The 22,458-nt window shown below is 36.4% G+C and overlaps 2 protein-coding genes across 4 annotated transcripts in view; both read left to right on the top strand.

Moving 5' to 3' along the window:
* LOC100749250 (ras-related protein Rab-37) overlaps positions 1-6,958 on the top strand; it is a 177,784-nt gene extending 170,826 nt beyond the window's left edge. For all 3 annotated transcript variants that reach the window (XM_003491166.4, XM_003491165.4, XM_012388104.3), the window contains 3 exons: positions 2,366-2,476; positions 4,203-4,344; positions 5,372-6,958. In XM_003491166.4, coding sequence (XP_003491214.1) covers positions 2,366-2,476; positions 4,203-4,344; positions 5,372-5,489 — 371 coding nt within the window. In that variant the 3' untranslated portion in view covers positions 5,490-6,958. The remainder of the gene's footprint in view (positions 1-2,365; positions 2,477-4,202; positions 4,345-5,371) is intronic.
* Positions 6,959-7,251: 293 nt separating this feature from the next.
* On the top strand, positions 7,252-15,320 carry LOC100749449 (zinc finger protein Xfin-like). Its single transcript, XM_003491167.4, has 4 exons — positions 7,252-7,537; positions 7,870-8,016; positions 8,100-8,189; positions 8,259-15,320. The coding sequence occupies exons 1-4, from the start codon at positions 7,394-7,396 to the stop codon at positions 11,598-11,600; spliced, it is 3,723 nt and encodes a 1,240-aa protein (XP_003491215.1). The 5' UTR covers positions 7,252-7,393; the 3' UTR covers positions 11,601-15,320.
* Positions 15,321-22,458: the final 7,138 nt, after the last annotated feature.

A 22,458-nucleotide genomic window follows, 5' to 3' on the forward strand; every position in this document is an offset into this window, starting at 1 on the left:
AAAAAAAAAAAAAAAAAAAAAAGAATAAATAACTGACTTATTTCCCTCGATGAATTGTCGCCAATTGCCAGGTTTGTGCTAAACCAACGACCGCTGAGAAAAGGAACGTGTCCCAGATAATCGAAATGCTGATGAAGTTTTTCACGTAACCGGCTAAGTAGAAGGCCAAAACGCTGAGAACTCTGAACTGACTGGATATTATGTAAATTGCGTTATACAATGTGACATTACATATAACTGCATTCCAAGTATGTAGAAATACGGTTTCTTTACTGGAAAATACGAGATGAAAGTCCGCCTCTGATTTCTCTGTAAAGCGTTCTGTTTCAATTTAACAAGTACTTATAACTCTGCTCGCTGCTCTATCATCCTGTTCACAAGTCTTTTATGACGTCTCTTATTTTTAATAAAACTTTCATGATCTAAAAATGATAAAAAAAAACAATAAAAAATACAGATTATTCCGTAAGCACCAATAACATTTTAACAACAAACTATTTCACTATCAGTCAAATAAAATGAAGTTCGATGAACGCATTTTCGAGCAATAAGGGTTTAGCGGGTAGAGTGGTGTTAAAACAGGCCATGAAACGTTTCAAAATTCAAGGAGAGCGTTAATTTTGGGAAGCTACTTAAGCGAATTCGAGGGTAAAGGAGCGGAGGAGGAAACGCGTTGTCCGCCGTCGGGGGTCGACCATTGTTTGCACGGAGAAACCCTCTTTCAGTAGAGACGCGACAATAGTTGGACGTTTCAAAGGCGTGGGTAACAATTACGCCTCGGAGACACTTCGACAATGGTGTCTCCATCGTCAGATATTACTGGAACGGCCAAGCTTTCCTCCTGTGAGCTTTAACCCACCGTGGTATATTGGTGAGAAAACAAGCTTTCGAATGGAAAAACACTTTCAGTTCTTGCGTAAATAATTGATGAAAATTTTAAGTAGGACGAGCACGAATGAGAAGTATTTATTTATTGATTTATCTACTGGTTAATAGAACGGGTATAAACCCGATATATATGTCGGAGTCAGGTTGCCATTTTGGGGCGTTCGACTTACCTTACCGTCGCGGATGTGGCTAATATTTATCGGTACAAATGTGGGCACTACAAGAGGCTATGAGTAATGGCGATAGGATGATGGTGACAACGAATCCAGGTTCGATAACGAATCCACGATCCAGGGGAGGACAAGTATCAACGTAATACTCGATTCGGGTAACTTCTCGATAACTCAATCAGTAATTCCTCCAACGACTAACTAACAAACTAACTGCCTCATAACCCAAATGAAACATCCCTTACATATTCCTGTCCTCACTTCTCGGGCCAATCTTTGTTTTTAAGGGGAGCCTCAATCATTTCATACCTCTGGCAGGTACACGTCCCTCCCGTGATCGTGGCTACGTCTAGTGACCCGCTATGTCATTTCGAGTCTGGACTAGGGTATTGGGGGTTTTCCCAACATTCCGGACGGGAAATCCCGCTGTCCTTCCATCTCCGACGTATACATACAATTATATATAAGAAAAGAAATAAACAAAAATAGGAAGGGCAAGAAGAAGAACAGCAATGGCTACATAATATTATACAATTAAATCTAAATGGAGTTACAAAAAATCCGCGATTAAAACATAATTTAAACAGTGCGTATAGCTCTGTATAAAGATTCCTTGAAACAATTAGCAGAGCTACAAAAAAGAAATCAATCTTATCCGTAAGCGTATTGACTAGTTTTTGTATTCGATTAATTGGATATGCTCGAACCATATTTAGTTGTTACGGTAGCATCTGGAAATGTATGATTTTGTTTTAAAAGTTTTTGTACGAGCGTACAAATAAATAAGCTGTGATAATTGGGGATACATGAAATCGAGTGCTGTAGCAAAATTGTAATTCTTTAGTAAAATTATCTTAATAAATATTTAAAATGCCGAGACACAAGAAGAAGAAATGAACGTTCGAAAGGATATTTTTCTGAAAAAATCATATTGAACAAAGCACGTATATCGCATATAACAAAGCAACCGTTTCAGAAACTTCCAACCGAATAATATTCCCAGAGAGACTTTCAAGTACAAAGGCGCACTTCATTTTCTTGCGCATAAAAACACACTTCATTTTCTCGCATCTCAATTTGCCAGGCCGTGAAAACGTCGTTTGACACAACGCGGTGTTTATAAAAGAACGACGAAACAGACGCGTGTAAATTTCTCTGGCCAATGAAAAAGGGGAGAACAAACGAGCTGTAGCATTTTACGGACACGTAATAACATGGACAGCGTCACGTGGAAACTTTTGTTTCCGCGTGTGTCTATCAATTACTAGGATCACGGCCTGTTGCACAACGATCATCATTGGTTTCAGCTCTTTTATTGCTGTACGATGTGACGAACAAGACGAGTTACGACAACATCAGAGCCTGGCTGAGCGAAATCCGGGAACACGCGAACGAGGACGTGGTCATTATGCTGTTGGGTGAGCTTCCATTATTATTTGAAGATCATAGTACAAAACTTCATAAATCAAATCCTTCGCTTTTTAAAAGCGAAACAACTTTAAAATTCGATGTACTGTCAAATAATCTTATCTTATTAACCCTCTGTAAGCAAGCATGTTTTCATATTATCCAACAAGCTTGTCTAACAACAACAACAACTTTGTTTGTTTGTTTTTTATGTCCACATCCACATATGATCCCGCTTAGTTACTATATTTGCTTTAAAATCGAAAAAGAAAGGATAGACAAATTTTATCGTCATTAAACCTGACCTTAGAAATCATTAAACCTGACCTGATAAAGAGAGCATATTTTTAGATATAACGAATTATTCTTCTTTTCAACTGTGCAATATTTACCATGTTATCTTTTAGTTATTACAACTATCCTTTTAGCAAAAGTATAACATAAAAAAAGAAAGGATGTCAACAAAAATTAAAATGAACATATCTCTTATCTAGTCTTTATTTGCATTCGTCTGAAGAGACTAAAGAAGGAAAACAGAGAAAAGGAAAAGAGCCGCGATTGCTTTTTTTGTCGTCTCGTTTGCGAGAAAGTTGCCAAGATGATCGATACGTTAGCTGGTTTTTGCATAGTTTCGACAGGTTTCTTACTTTCGTAGAAAGTCGAGAAAGACGTTCTAGGAAGAGCAGAGTGTTGGTTGAGGGAATCGTTAAAATCAAGAACTGTTCGCTAGCTTGACTGGATGATTTGATTGAGTCGTGTCTTGACAGATGATCAATATCTGAATATGAATATTATAAGTCGTAAAACATTGAATGGAAGAATGTCAAATATTTAAAACAATTTTTAATAAATTTCAATTATTCCTTTCTAAAATTGTAAATAGTTATTCAATTTTTATGAATGGAATATTTGTCTTAAAACCATTTATATTGAAATAGTCCGGTCGAGGATATTTTAGTATTGAGTAAGGAGATTTATGGCTACTTAATTATTTGCCGTAATCTTGGTGTGTAACTAACCGTAACTCTATATTTGTTTTAACACATTTTGCTTCCTACTGAAAACATCACGAAACCGCTTAGTTCTAGATATAAATATTTAGATATAAAATAGAAAATAATAAATATAAGATAATAAATATAAGATATAAAAATTTAGATATAATTTTATATTTTTGAATAGTACTTTTAGTACTATCAATAGTAGTAGTTGAAATACTTTCAAAGTTTTGTATTAAAATTTATATACTTGTTAATAATAACTGCAACATTTTGGTTCTCTATATAAGAGTTAAATAACGTTTCAATGATCTATTTGGTAGCTTTTCATGAACTTTATCACAAGGGAGTAAAACTAGCTCTGTACCTCTATAAGGAACATGTATTCTAACTATGGATCTCAACTGAAACTTCTAATTGAAACGACAGCTCCAAGAACTGATTTATGAGAAAGCACCGATCACCAGCTTATTTTTCTAAAATAAGATAAATAGAACATGATAGATTTTATAGTCAGATCAGGACATCAACTTTGCAGCAAATGATATGTTTGATAGCGTGCAGATTTACTTTTAACGAGATGTAAGCATAAACCTAGACTAGACATAGATAAAATCACTATCAATGTCAACTTATTAATTCCATTCCATCAGGCTAGCTCACGTTAAACAAACATTTCCACTTATTAAACATTATGTTCACTTCACCAAGTCTAATAAATTAAAATAAATAATTTTAGGCAACAAGTCTGACTGTGGAACGGAACGAGTAGTGAAGAGGGAAGACGGAGAACGATTGGCGCAAGAGTACAAAGTTCCCTTTATGGAAACCTCAGCTAAAACTGGCCTGAACGTCGAATTAGCCTTCTTGGCCGTTGCTAGGTATTTTCATTAATCATCACCAACCTATCATCTGTCAATCTTAAACAAATTAAATCTTAAGGCAGAACTGTACAAATACCAAGGCGTAATGCAGACGAACGGTTTTAGTGATGCAATCATAACACGATTAAGCATATTGCAAATAAATTCGGACCTGATTGGATAGTGTTAGACAGTTCATGAGTATATCGAGAAGAGAGAGCGAAAAACATATTTTGAGGTACATTCGAACCTATATAACATGAGTTCAAACACTTTAGTAGAACTCTATTATAACATCCCGGTTCCGAGCTCAGTAAAGCCTAGTCTACACTGACAGATAATTGTAGACAGTAGTCTACAATCTACATGTTGAGGTTATTCGATGTGTAAACAGAGAAAACACGTGGATAAATTGTAAGGCAGAAAATATATTTAAATAGAAGTGTAATATAAGTAAGAATACAATTTGAGCTGGTCCAGATCCGCACGCTAGTTGTGTTACCCAATAACTGAAAAACCCTGAAGCCAACGTCACCTGTCTACTGATTATGGCCTAACTTCGTCGCAGTCTTTTGTCTACGCGCTGTCGATGGCTTCAGTGCTTGAGAAAACTAAAAAGACCAGATGTAGGGTTTTCTTAGAAGTGGTAACCACTTCAACACTACATATGTTTTTCTGCGGATTCTTCCCTGGAAAATGTATACGCATTGAATGCGGACAATTGTCTGCCAGTGTAGACTAGGCTTCCACAGTGATCCAAGTAACGCTACAATATACTTTGCAACTACCAAAAGATCACCATTTCTTATGAATACTAGATAAATCCCATAAAGTGAAACTTATTGGAATTGATTTAGATTCGTGGAAATATATTGAAATTCATCCCGTTTCTACATGCAATCCTCCTCAATGGTTCGATCCTACCATTGCATTGGAAGCATGAACGTTGCGAAATCACAACAAAGTCAAGTGACTGGTTTTCATCAGACTTAAGCGGCTGGAGAACACCTGATAAGATAAAAAGCGAATTTCTATTTGATTTCAGAGACTTGAAGGCGAGGAAAAGCAACGACCCGGACGACACGAAATTCAATGTACAAGACTACGTCCGTCAGCAGTCGCAACGAAATTCCTGCTTCAATTCCAATTGCCTGACTACTTGAATTGCGCAGTAATCCTGCGCACACACTTCCCTGCGATAGATTCAGACGAATGGTGGAACATGGACCGGAACTGGTTGGCCATAAAAATGGCGCGAAACTATCGTGGGCGTTCAACAATTCGTCCCTTATGATTCATAACAGATAATCGTTGAAATGTTGCCTCGTTGCAGATGTCATTCGTAAAACGAGACGAATTTTCGTAACATTGCACAATTCGTTCACGAGAGCTTGTTGTTCGAACGAATTGACTCTCAAACGAGATCGAACAAATTTGAAAGAAATCGAAAGAAAACGCACTAATGAGATCGAAAATATAATTTTTTATTTTTACTGAAAAGAGATTTCAAAAAACGTCGAAACAACGTTTCTGTTCCACCAGAAGAGTACCTTTATCGAGGCATAAACGAAAAAAATGTAGATTGATAGAAAGCTGATATTTTTCAAAGAGACCGAATAGGAAACTCTTGTTGACGATACATGTATAGAAATTTATTTATCGATGGTTAATCCTATACTGTACATTAATGTGAATAGCTGATTTGGGACAAAGGTCCGCGAGATACATAGATTTAGGGAATCTCTTAATGGTTCTAATTTGTGCACTGTATATGATCGTTACGGTATTAATAAAAGGAGGGGGGAAGAAAGAGAAAAATATATTTAAAATAAAATTGTATTCAAAACGTGCTATCGATAAATTAACGACATGTTCACGTGGAAGCTCACCATGTACCAAGTAGATTTGCGGTTTTAGAGTGGCCGCCGTGTAGAAGAGCTTTTCGAAAATATACCATAGCTGCCATATATACAACACGTTTTAGAAAAGAACGCTCAATAATATTTTGTTCGAAAGCATATTCTCGTAGTTTTCAGGTACGAGTGATTGAAACTTTTCAATCGATGCTACATGTGTATGTAGAGACACATTTATAAGTCTTTTAATCTTTATAATCATTTAGATTGATGAAACTCTTTAGAAAGTTTTGTATAATTGTATTTTGTTTTCAAACTTTATCCTGTATCGATTCGTTTTGCAATTAAATAAAGCTCGTGTGTGTATAATCGTGTAGTTTGTGATAACGGTTGCATTAGTTACGTAACCATATCTGATTTCTAACCTTTTCTATGTAATAGTCCAATATACGACAGGATATTTTAGATCAGCCCAATTTGTATTGTGAATTTTTGGATTTTATACACTGTATTACTTTTATAACCGCATGATGATAATTTGCTACTGATACTTCGAAATTAAAAAAAAGGTTAAAATATTTGATTTCGTTAATTCGCGGTTACCGAGTGATTCGTTGCGAATGATGAAGGTAAATGAAACGAAATGTAACCGTGTACGTTACCTGTAGTATATGTACAATGTATCTTATCAGCGTGTACAAACGACAAACAGTTACATGTCAAGTGTATATTAACAAATAATATATATAAAATAAACGACCACTCGACCAACTATATAACCATTGCTTTGTAATTTACCACTACTGCCCTCGTTTTCCTATTTTAGTAACGTCATCATTTTTGTAAAAACTTTTGAAACCATTTGACATCATACATTCATTATCCAGATCAAAATATTTGGTTTTTATCACTGAATATACATTCCACATATTTGTCACTACATATTGTCACGCGAAACGTGATAATATTCGGCCAATAAATAAATATCGCGTTAAAAAGCGGCATGCTTTTACCTAGTGCGCGCTCGTTGTCTAATTTTTCCTTTGAACGGCAGGAACGTATCGAAATGGACCGCTCGGGCTCAGTTTCAAATGTCGACGTACAAACAAAACGCTGCGTCCCTAACCTGCTTCTGAGGAGCGCGCATTATTGGCAGGCAGAACACCTGCCTGATATTCAGTGAAGAAAAGCCACGAACATCTACGTCCACGATGGGCGAGGTGGTGGAGTTGCAGAATGTGGAAGATGTGTGTAGACTCTGCCTATCCACCGATGAGCCAAAATTGTCGGTGTTCGAAACGGGCGACTCTCCGGTGTCCTTAGCCAGCAAGATACAAGCTTGTCTATCGATTCAGGTGCGTGCGTAAAATATTGTTATTTAATACTTTTGTGCCCGTCATCTTCCTGAATGTTTATTTCTCTTCGCGTACTCTTATACGCTTCGCGTTTTGTTACTGCGTTGAAACGAGTACATTGAGGTTAGGTCTATACGGATCATGTTTGAGATGGGAGCATTGGCAATGGTGATTATGGGTATTTCATTGGTGTTTATTCTTATTGGTAAAGGTTAGATAGACAAATATCGAATGAAACGTGTTTCTATAGTAATATTATCTTTAGAGAAACCTAACTTTTGTTTGAAGCTTGATACATGCTTATATTTTTATTGGGTTTATGTACTTTTTAGATTTTAGTAACGGATAGATTATCAAAGAAAATATGTGCGCAATGTATTAAAAATGTGAATGAGTGGCATAATTACAAGGAAACATGTTTGCATTCACAAGACAAGTTGCATCGGTGGTTGGAACAACACATGCAATCAAATCCTGTGGTAAATATACGTGTTCTATTAATTTTGTGAGTATAATATAATATATGGACTTGTAATCAATGTATTATTGTCATGTGTCATAGGTTGTAAATATTAAAAATGAACCTGTTGATTTGGACTTTTGTGAGGACAATGTCGAGGTTATTTCTGAATCTACGAATGATTCGGATTTGGTAAGTATGATATGCTTCAAAACAAACTGTAAAAAAATAAAGGTACATTAAAGTTGGTTTATTTTATAGGAAGCCACTAATCTTGAAGAAAATAATAATCCTATAGAAAATAATGATCAAGATCAGCAATTACCTGATGATGAAGTAGCTTTAGAGGGAGATCAACCAGCTTTAACGAAAGATATGGACATTTCTATAAAATCTGAACCACAAGATGATTATGATACAGATTGTACTATAGAAATTGAATCTGTTACTGGTAGTGAACTTGTTTTGAATCCCCTTTCAAGCTCAGAGGATAGGATTATGGAAGCTGATTCCACTCAGAAATCCAACGCATCCACATCAGCAAGCAAGAAAAAAGTCAGAAGAGGCCCACATACCCATTTTAGGGGTGCACGTGTTTTTAAACAGAAATGTCTACATTGTCAAATTAATTTGCATTCTAAGTATTCTTATGCAAAACATATGGAAAGATTTCATAGTGACAAACAGAATGGTAGTGTTAATCAATTGGAATTGGAAGATGAGGAAGAGCTTGTTGAAGATTTGGAAGATGAATTAATGAGCATGGAGAAGGATGCTCCATTGACACAAGTGCAGCAAAATATTATAAGTCAATTGAAGACATATTCATGTTACTCTTGTGAACAAAGTTTTAGCGATCGTAGAAGTACTCTTTTCCACATTCGTCAGCACATGCCCGATCTAAGACCGCACACGTGTATCGCGTGTTTGACGGAGTTTCCGGATCGATCGATGTATAAAGTACATTGTAGAGCATCGTTCGAGTGTGCAATGAAGATTGCTCTCGTTATACCGAAACAAGGCTTGCAGAAATGCTTCACGTGTAATATGTGTTTACGTTCTTTGCCGGACAGAAAGCAGCTGCTTACTCATCTATCGAAGCATTCAGATAAACAGTATGAGGAGCTCGTATCTCCAACACGATCTCCTCCTAAATTAAAACCAGTAACTCCTCTGCCATCTTTGAGACAGGAGTCACCGAAAAAATCATTTAAAGGAAATCGTACTCTGAACATACCCAGCCCTTACAAAAATGGTGATCCTGCGCACAATCATGTATGCGACCTGTGTGGTATGATTTACAGGTACAAGCCAAACATGCTGAAGCATAGAGACTTGTGTCAACGTTTATCATCCGACGTCAGAACATCCTATAGATGTGTCCATTGTGGCATGACATATTTGGTGTTCAAAAAGTTTCATTCTCATCTAACGTTGGACCACAAAAAGAGTGATTTCATATGTTCTGAATGTGGCAGCAAATTCAAATCTCCTAGTGATTATTTGAACCATCACAAAGAACACTCTAATGATCTTAACAAGGAAGAAACTTCTGAATTGAAAAACGATATAGTAAAGGCTACGCAGAATATTTCAAAGCCCATCAAGGATTGGGATACATTTGAAGCTGAAGTAAATGCTGGTAAACTATCAGACAGTAATCAGTATAGCTGTGCCCTCTGTAATTTGGAATTCACTACTAGAGCTGAACTAATGGAACACAGAAATCTTCATCTGAAGGTGAAGATTTATTCTTGTGTCATCTGTCGTAGTATGTTTAGTAGCGCAGGTGCTTTGGAAATTCACATGAAAGATCATGGTATAGAAGATCCGAATGAAAGAAATGCAAACATCTCCTGTGTGGAGTATGGTACGGTACAAGAAGATTCACAGGACTCAAATTCAGTAAATGTCAGCGCCACCTCGGATCCTGGCGATAAAAAGAACGAGTGCGACGTGTGCGGCAAGGTATTCTCGAATAGCGCTAATCTTAAGAGGCATATCAGAAATATTCACAATGTTATCAGAGGCAACATCATCTGCACCCACTGTCGGCGAACGTTCAAGAGTAAAGAGTCGCATGACCGACACCTAGCAATTGATCACCCAAAGCTTGCGAAGTCCATACATCAGTGTTCTAAATGTCGAAAGACTTTCTTCTTCAAAGCTAACCTAAATCTTCACTTTGAAACTGCCCATGCTCAGGAATTAGGTGGTCACGGATGCGACATTTGCGGTAAGATTTTCATGGAAGAATCATCTCTAAAGATACACAGGAGCTGGCACAATCGAGCAAACTCTAGATTAAGTTTACGATTTATGAAGAAAGATGTCCAAAAGCCATTGACCCAGACTAAACAAGAGGAACCTTTCAATTCCAGTATGACCCGACCAGCTAGAGCACGAAAATCTTACCCAAATTTACCTCCAACAAAGCCAAATGGTAATTTCCAATGCCAAGTTTGCAGTGACAAGTTCAATGATGTAACAGAATTGAGAACACACTTATGGGATGTGCACTGTGCTCGTAATAAAACTGAGAAGAGCTTTTCAGGTGACGAGTTTCAATGTGAGCTTTGCACAAATGTTTTCCTTGACAAGGAGACATTAGATATACATATGCAATGGCACAAAGCTCAACCCATTCTTGATGATGTAAAGAAATCTGATCACATTTGTGATATTTGTGGAAAATTATACAGCTCCAAAAAGATACTGTCAAGACATAAGAAGCTTCACAAATCCACAGTTGTAGCTGCTGCAAAGCTACAGTCAGCTGGCAAGAACTTAGCAAGTAGTCCACTTATATGCACCCTCTGTCACAAGGTGTTCAATAGTACTCGGTCGCTTCACCGTCACAGGCTCAACCTACATGCTAACATGTTTAATCAACAACCCGAACATGTATACAACAACGCGAGAAGACTATCTCAAGAAGAGCCAAGATCTAAGAAAATAAAATTAGAAGAAGAGGATAAAAAAGCACCTCTCCCCATGGATGCCATGAGCGCAGGCAGGAAGTCAGTTATGTGCCACGTCTGTAGGAAGTTCTTTGCAAATATGAGCGTATTGTACAAGCACAAACAATTGGTACACAATAAGACTCACATGAATCTGTTACAGAATCTAGCCAAATCATATAATATCGAATGTATACCATTACCCAGCAATGATGGTAAAGTCCTGTGCAACATTTGCTACAAAAAGTTTTCTGGCGTGTCGAATTTGCGCCAACATTTTACCATAAAACATAAAAATGCTCCTCCCAAATTTGCTTGTTCTGTAGACGGTTGCAAGCTCACGTTCCCAACGCCAACAATCGTAAAGAACCATGAATTGTCGCACAACAGCATTATCTACAGTTGCACTTTATGCGATAGACACGTGTTCAGCAAGACAGCAATGTCAGATCACTTGCTGACGACACACAACACTATCTACAATGCCGAGAATAGCAAGAACTTCCACAGAGAGATGGATTTGACCAAATATGTGGTGGAGGGTGCAGTAGACGCGACTTGTCCTCAATGCAAGATCAAGTATCCCAACAATAGGGCTATGAAGATTCACTACTTCAAGTTCCACGAGGGTACAAACCAGTAGAATTGTGTATTTTTCCATGTATGAAATAATCTGCAAAAATACCAACGAAACGTATAGGTGGTTAAGAAGAATCGAATGTGACAAGTACTTGGTCCTACGGGCGGAAAAACTCTCCGAGTTGACTAAATGCTGCCTTACACACATTTTTTACCAAATCCTCGATTCACAACTAATTGTCTGATACATTGATGATAACGTTCATAAGAGTTCAAAGGGCACGTAATATCTCCTGATGTTCTTTTATTTCAGAGTAGGTGGTTTGAATATACTTTGGCTGATTTTGTTTCTCTTTGGCTATCGCGGGAGATGACCTGTTCCCTAATCAGGATCAGGGCACAGTAGCCTGATCTTTCACGAGCTTTGTAAATAAAGCACTACATATTATTGTAGAAGAATGAAGATACACGACAGAGAGAGAGAGAAAGAGAGAGAGAGAGAGAGAGAGAGAGAGTCTATATATTTCTTCATTTAATGTTATTCCCTGAGTTACAGTTTTTAGGTCTATTTCTGTATTGATCGCAATGTTAGTTATTTTTCGCCGAGCGCTAATCACTCAAAAGACATCGTGAAAATAGCACTTATTGATACGTGTCGAATCAACTGGTCAGACTTTGTAGAAAATTAAGCGATCGACGTGTCTAAAAGATAATTGAGCTTGATTGATTGGAACTCTTGATGAATCTCTTGCTGATTATTGAATATTTGAAGAAATTTTTTGGTTCATTGAGGTATAACTTTATTTGTCGAATTGGAACGTGTCAACCTGAATGTGTTTATTCAGGAAAGAATGACATACGCTGCGAGACCTCTATTGTACGAGGTACATTTACAACAATATATCTTATCTTTTTTCTGTCTTATTTTTCTTTTTGTTATGGAACAACAGCTATTCTTTCCACTGTAATTTGGCTGAACGCGTTCACTTGACTAGCGGAAAACAGTGCATCCCTAAATGTTGGAATCTAATGTAAATGAAGGATTGACTCCTTCTAACGGTGCGGTTACATAAAGGTTATGATCAACGGTGGAGGGATATGATCGACAAACGTGGTCAGGTTTTGCACATTAATTTATCAGAGATGCTGTTTTTTGAACGCTAAAGTGGAAAGCGATTTTTAAAATGTTGTTCTAGATTTTATTATTAATACGCATACTTGTATTGTATAAGCTGTAGCGTTTTTGCATATAGTGAACAAATAAAGGGAGAAGTAATAAGCACAGATCCTCGATTTTCCAAGAATCACTTGACGTTGTTCTTGTTCATGGACTAACGTCGCAAGGATAGTATTGTACAAGTTCTTAGATCGTTATTTTCTGTTTTTAAACTGCTCATAATAATTAGGCGATCATGTTTCTGAGCAATTTACCTCGTGTCTGTGATGATAGTTCTCGTAATGGCCATCAGAGGGCTACCATTGCTCATGATCCTATAAGTTTTTAACCTCTAGTTCTTCCATATGGATCATCGATCAGTTAGATTTACAGATGAAATATCTTACATTATGGAATGACCAAAGCCTTTATCAATATGTGTCTCTAGGAGTTGTCATATCGGTTAGGTATATTCTTATATGTGGTTAGCTATAACCTTTGTCTTATGGTACTGCCGATGACAGCCATCTTAAGGAGCAGACCTAAAGAGGAAGAGTCTGAACGGACAATGACCAAACGTGGACAGCTCGATCGGTTAGAACAGACAACTCGCGGATGAGAACAATCCGATTTAGAATCATGGTTCAGCAATTTGATTCTTCTATTTGTACTAAAACGGGAGAGGGATTTGACTCCTTGGACTGATTTTAGATCAGACTGATATAGATCTTCTGTTGTAGCGTATTCACGACACGTGTTCATTAAGTAGCTCCTTTGATAAGATCATCAGTAAATATAGGAGATGTACATAATGATTTGTCTGGTTTACTAAACTCTTTGATTGTTGGTTAAGTTATATTCGAAGTCTTGGTTAGTGATAAGGCTATCTGAGCACGCAAACTTCAAAATTGTTCTGAGCAGTAATCTACACGCGTGGATAAGTGTTAAATGTGAATTTTATCTTTAACCGTTTTGTAATTAGAGAAACTAAACGAGGGAAATTGAAGTGCTATTCGGAGAATTCTGCAGGTTCAACCATTCCATCTACGTTAAGTTTCTTACAGCAGATGTTCGAGACGATGATTACACTCTCGTAGTTATCGTTCTACGTAACTACAATAGTTCCGAACTTCTCAGACGTAATTGTATATTCGTAATCATTTATCCGCAATGAGAATACGTAGAATCTATATTTCTGTACATGGAATGTTTTTATATAGTGTGTTTTTATGTGCATTCTGGAAAGAAAAGACTGAGAAAATAGGAATGTTTTATCGAATATTCTTAAGCGATTCAGGTTTTAGAAATGCCACAACGTGCTGAAAAATATTCGTTATTTTCTCCTTTTAATTACGATTGCACGAAACGTATTTCATTAGCTGAAAGAGACGAGACAATGTAAACATTTGAATGTTTAACTGATAATAATGTGAAAATTTGAGATATTATATACATGTATATATGCGGATACATATATGTTGCATTTTAACTTCTTGCAGATGATTATAAATAAATAAATGTATGTATGTTACATTAGTATAGTTAGCTCTCTTGCTTTCTCTATTTCTTTGTCATAGATATCATTTTTTCTCTATTTTTAATAATGGAATGCTAAGCGAGAAACTTCTACGAAGCACGTAGTTACGTAGTTATTAAATTTAAGAATTTTTAAGAAATCAGATCTCACAAATACGAGATGAAAATATTATTTCTACTTTGGAATATTTCCGAAATTTCTTTGGATGAAAAATTGCAAATTTTTAGATGGTCCTTTAGTTATAAGATGTAGTATATAGCAACGATAAAATGTAAAGATGGAAGATATTGAATCAAAATTGCATCTGTCTCGAGGTTGGAGGTGCCTTGTTGTTTGTCCTATTTTCACGTTCACGTTCACGAACTTGTCACGACACAATCATAACGTTATCGATGGTCGTTGACAATGGTACCAGCCGTAGAACTATATTTTAGTTGCAATGTTTCGCGTCCAGCGGCACTTATGGTATCCTAGACGAGCGAATAGTCGCTAAATTACACACCATGTGGATCGAGTACGTTATGTGCGTTCCTTATGTGGCTTTGAACGCAGCCATCCACGTCGAAAGAAGTTATGCACGTGTGGACACTGAATGCACATGTGCAGCCAGTGCCTTTAAATTGTTGCAAGACTTTTTGCACAGACCACCTGCACGTACAATGTACATTTTGAAAGAGGATGCGTTGATTGAATGTCTTACATTTTCGAAACTGAGATTGCTATGAAATCAGACCGACATGGATAACAGACATTATCCAAAACGTTTTAGTTTTACAATAATGCTCTTCTTCCAAAATATCAGGCAATGGCAAAATAATATTTTTCTTTAAAATATCATAGATGTAAAATTACAAAGATATTTAATTATAGTTTTTAAATCTAGATCCACCATATTTAAAGGTACAATAGTGTTTAACTTTGGAAGAAACGCAGGAACTTTATTTAACCAATATTTTTTATACGTCCTTATGTATACTTTTATGTCACAACATCAAAGTTAATGTTAGGCGAAGTAAATGAACAGAGATCTCTTAGTATCTCAGTATCTAAACAAAATTAATTTTAACTATTTGGATGCGTTCTTTTAATTAGTAAAGTAACTTGTACTAGATTGGAATATCAAGCCCTAGGAGCGTAAAATTAATGCGTATTGCATATCAAATTAAGTGTGTTACGCCATATGACACTATATTGATTACTCCAGAAGTCCACATGTCGAATACCATAACCTCGCCATCTCTAGCCTATTCGAAGGTTTACATTGTTTAGGTATCTATATAAGAACTTATTACTTTATTCATAGCGTGGAGTATTTTTGACATATTAAATCGCGTGCTAAATAAAAATTCGACGATTTTATTATTTATCTTGGTTGGGTTTTGTGATGAAATTTCCTGCGTTGCGGCTGAATGAGAAATTAGGTCGCTAAGTAGAAATGAATGACATCGAAGCAGACTAGAAGGTCACGTGGGCTGCTCCATTTCAGTCTTGCAACATAATCACGCACACGTTTCGAGCCTAAACATACACGAGTTGTTTAATAGTCTCACGATGGCGCAAGACACGTGTTAGATACGTAACGCAGATTAGACCAAAGATTTTTGTTAATTATTTTTGCCTTTACAGTCGTTGTCTCTTAGAAATCTTTACAACTGAAGCATTTAAGCACAGTTTCATATTCGATCTTTTTGAAGCAATCCTACGTCTTCTTTTATCATTTTAAACTTTATTCTTTGTGATAGACCAGTTTAGAGTCGTTTGTTTAAATTATAAAACTGATTTCCTTATTAAGTGTTACATAAATACTGTTAGAATCTAATACTTTTCCAATAAAATATCGAAATATTTCTTCAATTAATTCTATAGAAATTAAAAGAGTTTTAGATTCACGTTTAAATAAAATCTTCTTCGTTCTGTTTTTTGAAATAAACGGAATTTTGTCATTATAAACTTTGCGTTAGTCTTTAACAAACGTTAGAGTTCGAAGGAATTAAGATCGGATTTTGTACAGAAATATTATACGCGTGATTATAACTCTATAATTATAAACTTTTTGTTTGACGACAAATCTTGTCGCCAAGTGTCCTTTACTTTGACTGCGTTGTTCATAGTGACGCTATACACGGCTGACTTAGATTTTTTTAATCAAAGACACTGATATCTGTAACGCTGTTAATTATTCAGTGCGCGAAAGTTAGGTCACCGGGTGTTTATCGATTAGATTTTTAACTAGCTCGCTCGTTGTATACACGTCAAGTTTCTAATCGCGCTCTAACGTATCTCGTCCATCGCGTTATAGGGATTATGGTTTCCTTTTTAGTGGATCTATCTACTGAAGTAAATACATATTTTCCTGTAAAAAAGTGGCTTTTATGTGAGTTTTAAAAACAGCCATATATATGAAATATTGAAATTTTCTATATATTTTGCAAAGACGAAACTTTCTTTCTTATGCTCTTAAGTAATTGGAGAGTGTTCGTAGAAAACACTGAAAATACATAAATTGAAAGATTCTGATTTTTCATTGCGAAATGTTCTACGTAGCAATAAGAATACCGTGATATGGAATTAAATTAATTGTTTTCTACAAGCACTCTTCAATTGTGTATAACATTTATCTATAAAACACTATTATTTCGTAATACGTTGTGGTGTTATAAAATACGTTGATATATCGCAATGTGTATGTGCGTGTATTGGTTGTATGTATGAACGTTTATACATATGTACGATATATTTAGTGGATATCAATAATCTCCTTTGTAACAGCTGTGAGTCTGAAATACAAATAAACATTCTATTCTCTATTTTAATCTATAACACCTCATAGTTAGTTTATTTAGTATAAAACAATAAATTATTTGCCAGAAGATTTCTTCCTTTCACAATAATAGTATCCTTGCATGTTAAATAACGATCGTAGGAATTAATCTTCCTTTGATTTCGACAGGAATATCTTAAACGTGAAAATTTGTTCGACGCATTTAAATTTATCCATTTGCGTTCTGATCGTTTCAAATAACAGCTTGGTATTTTAAACGACGAGTAGAAATGCAGAAGACCGTGTACAGGAAAGGAAACGAAAATTGCTTCACGTCGACCCACGGTCCCATGTCGAAAATGTTAGAAAGGAAGGAATTTTTAACCTTGCCTAAAAAGTATTGCCACACCTAGCGTATTCTCCAAACTTGATTCCAACCAATTTTTACCTGTTTCGTTCTCTACAACTTGGTTCACATGGCCACGTACTTCAATACAATCGAAGATGCAGAAAACACGTTGTACAAGGTGAATTCATTGAATTCAAATCGCCATAATATCCCTTTTCACGATTGAATTCGACATTCCATACGATTGTAGAAAATATTGGACGCTGTTTTAACAATCAAGTACGACGTATCGTGCGATTTATAAATAAAACGAATTTCGTCCCGTTTAATCCATAGATAAAATTGAACTTTGTTTTAGTTTACTTTACAGGAGGCATTTTTTCAATTCATTGTACAAATTATCATCAGTCATTATAATAAGCGAGTGTTTGATTCCAAGAGATATACTTGCGTCAAACATGTATTTGACTACTATGCAAATTATACAAATTTCTTCATCGACATTTCGCACGTACACATATTTACCCGTATTTTTATAAGCAAAAATTATTATAAAAATTAACGCAGATATCTGACATCTGATATCTGAATGAGAAAAAAAGTGGAACGCCAAAGTCTTGCCTATGAAGGACCTTGAAGAGAAGGTTGTAAAACCACTATCATCCTGTTCAGGCAACAAAACATTGTCGAGGTATTATATATATATGTATAGTTAGTTATAGGAACTTGAAATTCAATGATCTGCGTTCCATGTGGATATTGAATTAGACTGACTCACGACTGGGACGCAGGCGTCCCATAAGAGATTGAAGTTCCAACACACTGATTTGATCGTGATAATGTTGCAGACGAGGCATTGACACGCATTGGGTTGTTCGAACAATTTGACCCTGACCATATCACGATGGAAACGCCTCTATAAATCTGATCTATCAAAGTTGTTAGTGCGACTAAACTCCATGGTATTGTGTCTACCCTACTTTTGTATTCTCGTACGAATCAATTATAAATATACTTTCAGTGGTTTGGCTCAATTATGTGATTCGACCATTTAATAAGATGAAGATTTTATAAGAATTGGTTTTGTTTCTCGATTGTGGTTCGTTTAGTTGGCATCTAACTTATGCAACATGTGACACCATGTATATATACTACCAGTCATAAGTATTAGGACATCTACTGATATTCACTATACATTAAATTTTCTAACTAATCTACTATCAATCAGTCATTTTAGTCGCAACATAACATGCCGTGTAATTTGAAATGTTATATCGTTTCCAGTTAAATGTAACCAGTAAACTTTAACACTTATGGCTGACAAATTATTCATCTTGCACTGCAACAAATTTTCCGCTGCTAGATGAGATCTACAAAAGATAATTTAACAAATATTATAATCGCAACGATTTTTGAAGCCAACGATACGAGCCGACCTCTAATTATTTAAAAATGTGAGAAGAACAAAGTTCTTTAAGAGCCATTTGTCATTCACCAATTCAAACACACCTGATACTAAAAAACTAAAATTAAAACTTCCATTTTGCCTTGCAATCCTTTCACCAGGAAACCTTTCAATTACAAAGAACAAAATTCAATAAAATCCATACTAGATATCATTTCCTAATGAAAATTAAAGATTTGTAAAAAAAGAAAAACAGAAATTACCAAAAACCCAGTTACGTACTTTGAAACCGTAGTGTAACGACTTTCTACGATTCTTTCCACTAGTTTCATTCAAATTCCGTTCCTTTCTCCTCCAAAAGCCTCAAGACAGAGCAAAATGACGTGAACCAACCCCTACAACTACCATATCCTTGATTCCGAACCGTAGATCCGAAATAACGAGTAATTATTCAGTGACCATGATTCGACACCGGATGACAAACGGACGTTGAAATTGCGATCGAAGGCGTTCCTTGATGCCAGTTCGATCGAAATCGAGATCAACCGCGTTTGAAACGCGCGTTCCTCGATTCGGGAAACGTTGACCGCTCGTTCACCGCGATTACGTCACCGTCGATCGTATCCAGCCGAGGCTGAATGGAAACGGGGCGTCACTCGATCGATGATCCATCGATCAACGTCACGCTTTGACACGGATCTACCGTGACTGGACCGACACGAAGCGTTCGTTTGTTGGCTAGCCTTAACCGTTGCCTGTGGTACAATGCTCGGTACTTTACTCGGTAAGATGGTGTAGCTGCGCTGTTCGAGACCGCTCGATTAATTAGGCACCCTCGAGTGACACGCCGTTGCCTCGCCGTTTAATTAATCGATCACGAATGTCCTGGACCCTCGTGGATCGGCAACTGCGACCCTTAGAGAATTGGGGAACGATGGCGACTGCTGGGGGAAAAATTAGATTGAAGGTGTCTGGAGATTGGTTTGGTAGCTTGGAGAAGTTATTATGGCAATGGACGTAGAAATATTTGGAAATTGCTTGGGAAATGGTGGAACAGCATAACCGCAATACGATATATCGAACAGAAACATCTTTAATTAATAATTTTAGGTTTTAAACTTTCAGGATGATTAGACGGGCACATCTACCAGATGATCATATCTGAGAATCCTTAGGTTTCGATCGTGTTCTGATTAGCGCGCTTCGTTTCAACGTTTCGTGAACGTTGCAGTTCATTTGTTCAAGACAGAGCCGAAGAGAGAATGATGATCGATAAGTGCCAAATTAATTGAAATTCTAACAAGACACCATACATTGTATACTTTGTCATTGATGATCGTTTTATTGAAAAGCTGTCATCTGAAAAGGAAGAGGATGAAATATAAGTAATGAGAGATATGAATATGAGATATGAGATATGATAAGGAGAGATGAGAAATAAGTAATAACAAACGTATTCCATACGATATTTGCATTGTGATATCTTACCTCAATTTGTTTCGTGTTACCGTGATCAATTCACAATCTGAGCAATATGTTTTTACATACTATATAGATATATATATTAAGGCTACCCTTTACAAAATAGCGTTTGAATTTCTGCATTCCACTTCAGTTTCAAGTTATCATCGTTCGAAGTCACGAAGCTCCAAGCTTCGCCCTTCGAGACATTGTCAGTTCATCTACATTTTTTACGACTTTCCCATCGCATTTGCCAAAAGTGATTGCACTCTTATGATACCTTAGAATCTATTAAACCTATATTGTAGTATCGTGGACGAAAGGCCTAAGATATATTGGGTGAACCATAAACAATATGTCGTCGGTCCTTCAATTGAATAGTTTCGTAGAAAAGGCCTACGTGACCCTGGCGAAGAGCAGATGCGGAACACGTGTGTGGTGGGCCTCGGAAAAGACAAAGGGATGCTAAGGGAGAAAGACGAATTAACAGTCAGTGTCAGTGGAGAAGCCAGAAAGTGCGAATCGAGAAGTCGGAAAGTGCGAGTTGCGTTGTCGAGATAGTGTTGGATTCGTGATGACGAGAGTTGCAAATTAATTATTGAGTTGTCTAAATTATAGTACGTTATTGTGATTAGTTCACGTTAAACAGCCATCGTTTCCTGTTTAATCAACATCTGTAAAATCCACTCATTGTAAATAAATTAATCATAATAGTTTACATCGTTTATCATCGTTCGAAGTCACCAAGCTCCAAACTTCGCCTTTCGGGACACTACATCTACATTTTTTACGACTTTCCCATCACACACATTTGCCAATGATACCTTAGAATCTATTGAATCTATAGAATATAAGAATATAGGAATCTATAGATATAGAATTAGATCTGTGGGAGTATGACGCCATATAAAAATTTTAGTTGCCTGAAGGAGCACAAAAATTTGGTACTTTTCGATCGCCCTTCTTCCATCAAGACAAGAAATGAACAATTTAATTGAAATTTCGCGACACCCAAAGTATCACAAGTATGTTATCTTCAATTACCACTGTTATTATGAATTCACCACTACAACACTTTCTCACTATCGCAAAGAGGCTCGATCCGAACGAAATTCGATTATCCTCCGCATGCAAAGAAAGCTGCTCCAAATCAGCTTTTCTCCATGATAATTACAATGTGATTCGTCCTCGATGCAAATCGAGTTAGCGTCTCTGCCGAGACATGCGAATCACCGCCACTCGTAGATTTTCTGACACTCGATAATGCGATCGGCAATTATAACACACCCGGTAAACCTGGTCACGGTCGACACAGCTTCTAATCGAATTATCTTCGTTCCAGCTTGGAAATCGATCGTAATATATATATATCGCTTCCTCAACTATTTTCTGTCGAGCTGACATTGAGCCGTGAGCAACGGATGGAAGAGCGTTCTCGATTTCCTTCGGACGTAGCTGTACACTACATTCCTATTCTATTGCGAGGCGTTTCCTTCCCCGAAGGAAATGAATAGGCGGATTTGTTATTCATGACGTGTCGTTGATCTTGTTGGCACGGTATTTAGAACTCCAGCTATTTCTTGAGATCAGTATTGGTAATAATAGGTTTATCATATTACTTAATTTTATGAGCAAACGAGGAAGTTTGGAACTGCCTTGTGAAGCTTCTTGTTCTGTATGTAATATGTATTAGGTCAATGCATGTGAAATGTCGCTTTCTTCTAACAAAATTTTAATTGAACATAGACTTTGACAAAATGACATACGTGTAACTGAATCTTCACAGTTTCACATAATAAATAATTTTTATATCATCTTTCTAATTCATGTAGGTTCTCTAGAACATGATACGTTTAATCAAAGTAATTTCCACATTATTCGATCTAGTAAATTCTGCCAATGACAGAATAGTTTTATTATTTCAGGCGAATAAGAATTATCGGTTTTAAAATAAAACATTTTTGTTAGATTCTTTTAAAATAATCTACACGTTCTAAGAGTTAAACGTTTGTTGGAATGAAACTGTTACAGTCTCTTTTAAAAATATTTAACATACGCATTTAGAAAGTTCAGTTTCACGCACGTAGCTGCATGTTGTTTGTACCAAGCCTTTCAAATTTTGTCAAGATCGTGCACGATTCAATTGTCGCTTCTTCGATTGTCGATTTTTCTAACAAACGGGCAAGAAGATAAAAAGTGAGCCATTAAAACGGCTCACGTTGAGCCAGTTTCGTGTCTGTTGATCGACACTTC

This window comes from Bombus impatiens, unplaced genomic scaffold (genome assembly GCF_000188095.3).
Source record: "Bombus impatiens unplaced genomic scaffold, BIMP_2.2 scf_0525, whole genome shotgun sequence".
In the NCBI taxonomy this organism is placed as follows: Eukaryota; Metazoa; Arthropoda; class Insecta; order Hymenoptera; family Apidae; genus Bombus; species Bombus impatiens.

Bases quoted from the DNA above. Each gene is read 5' to 3' on its own strand.
- LOC100749449 (XM_003491167.4), top strand. From the start codon at position 7,394: ATGGGCGAGGTGGTGGAGTTGCAGAATGTGGAAGATGTGTGTAGACTC. The intron at 7,538-7,869 runs GTGCGTGCGTAA...TGTACTTTTTAG, and splicing joins AAGCTTGTCTATCGATTCAG to ATTTTAGTAACGGATAGATT. The intron at 8,017-8,099 runs GTAAATATACGT...CATGTGTCATAG, and splicing joins ACATGCAATCAAATCCTGTG to GTTGTAAATATTAAAAATGA.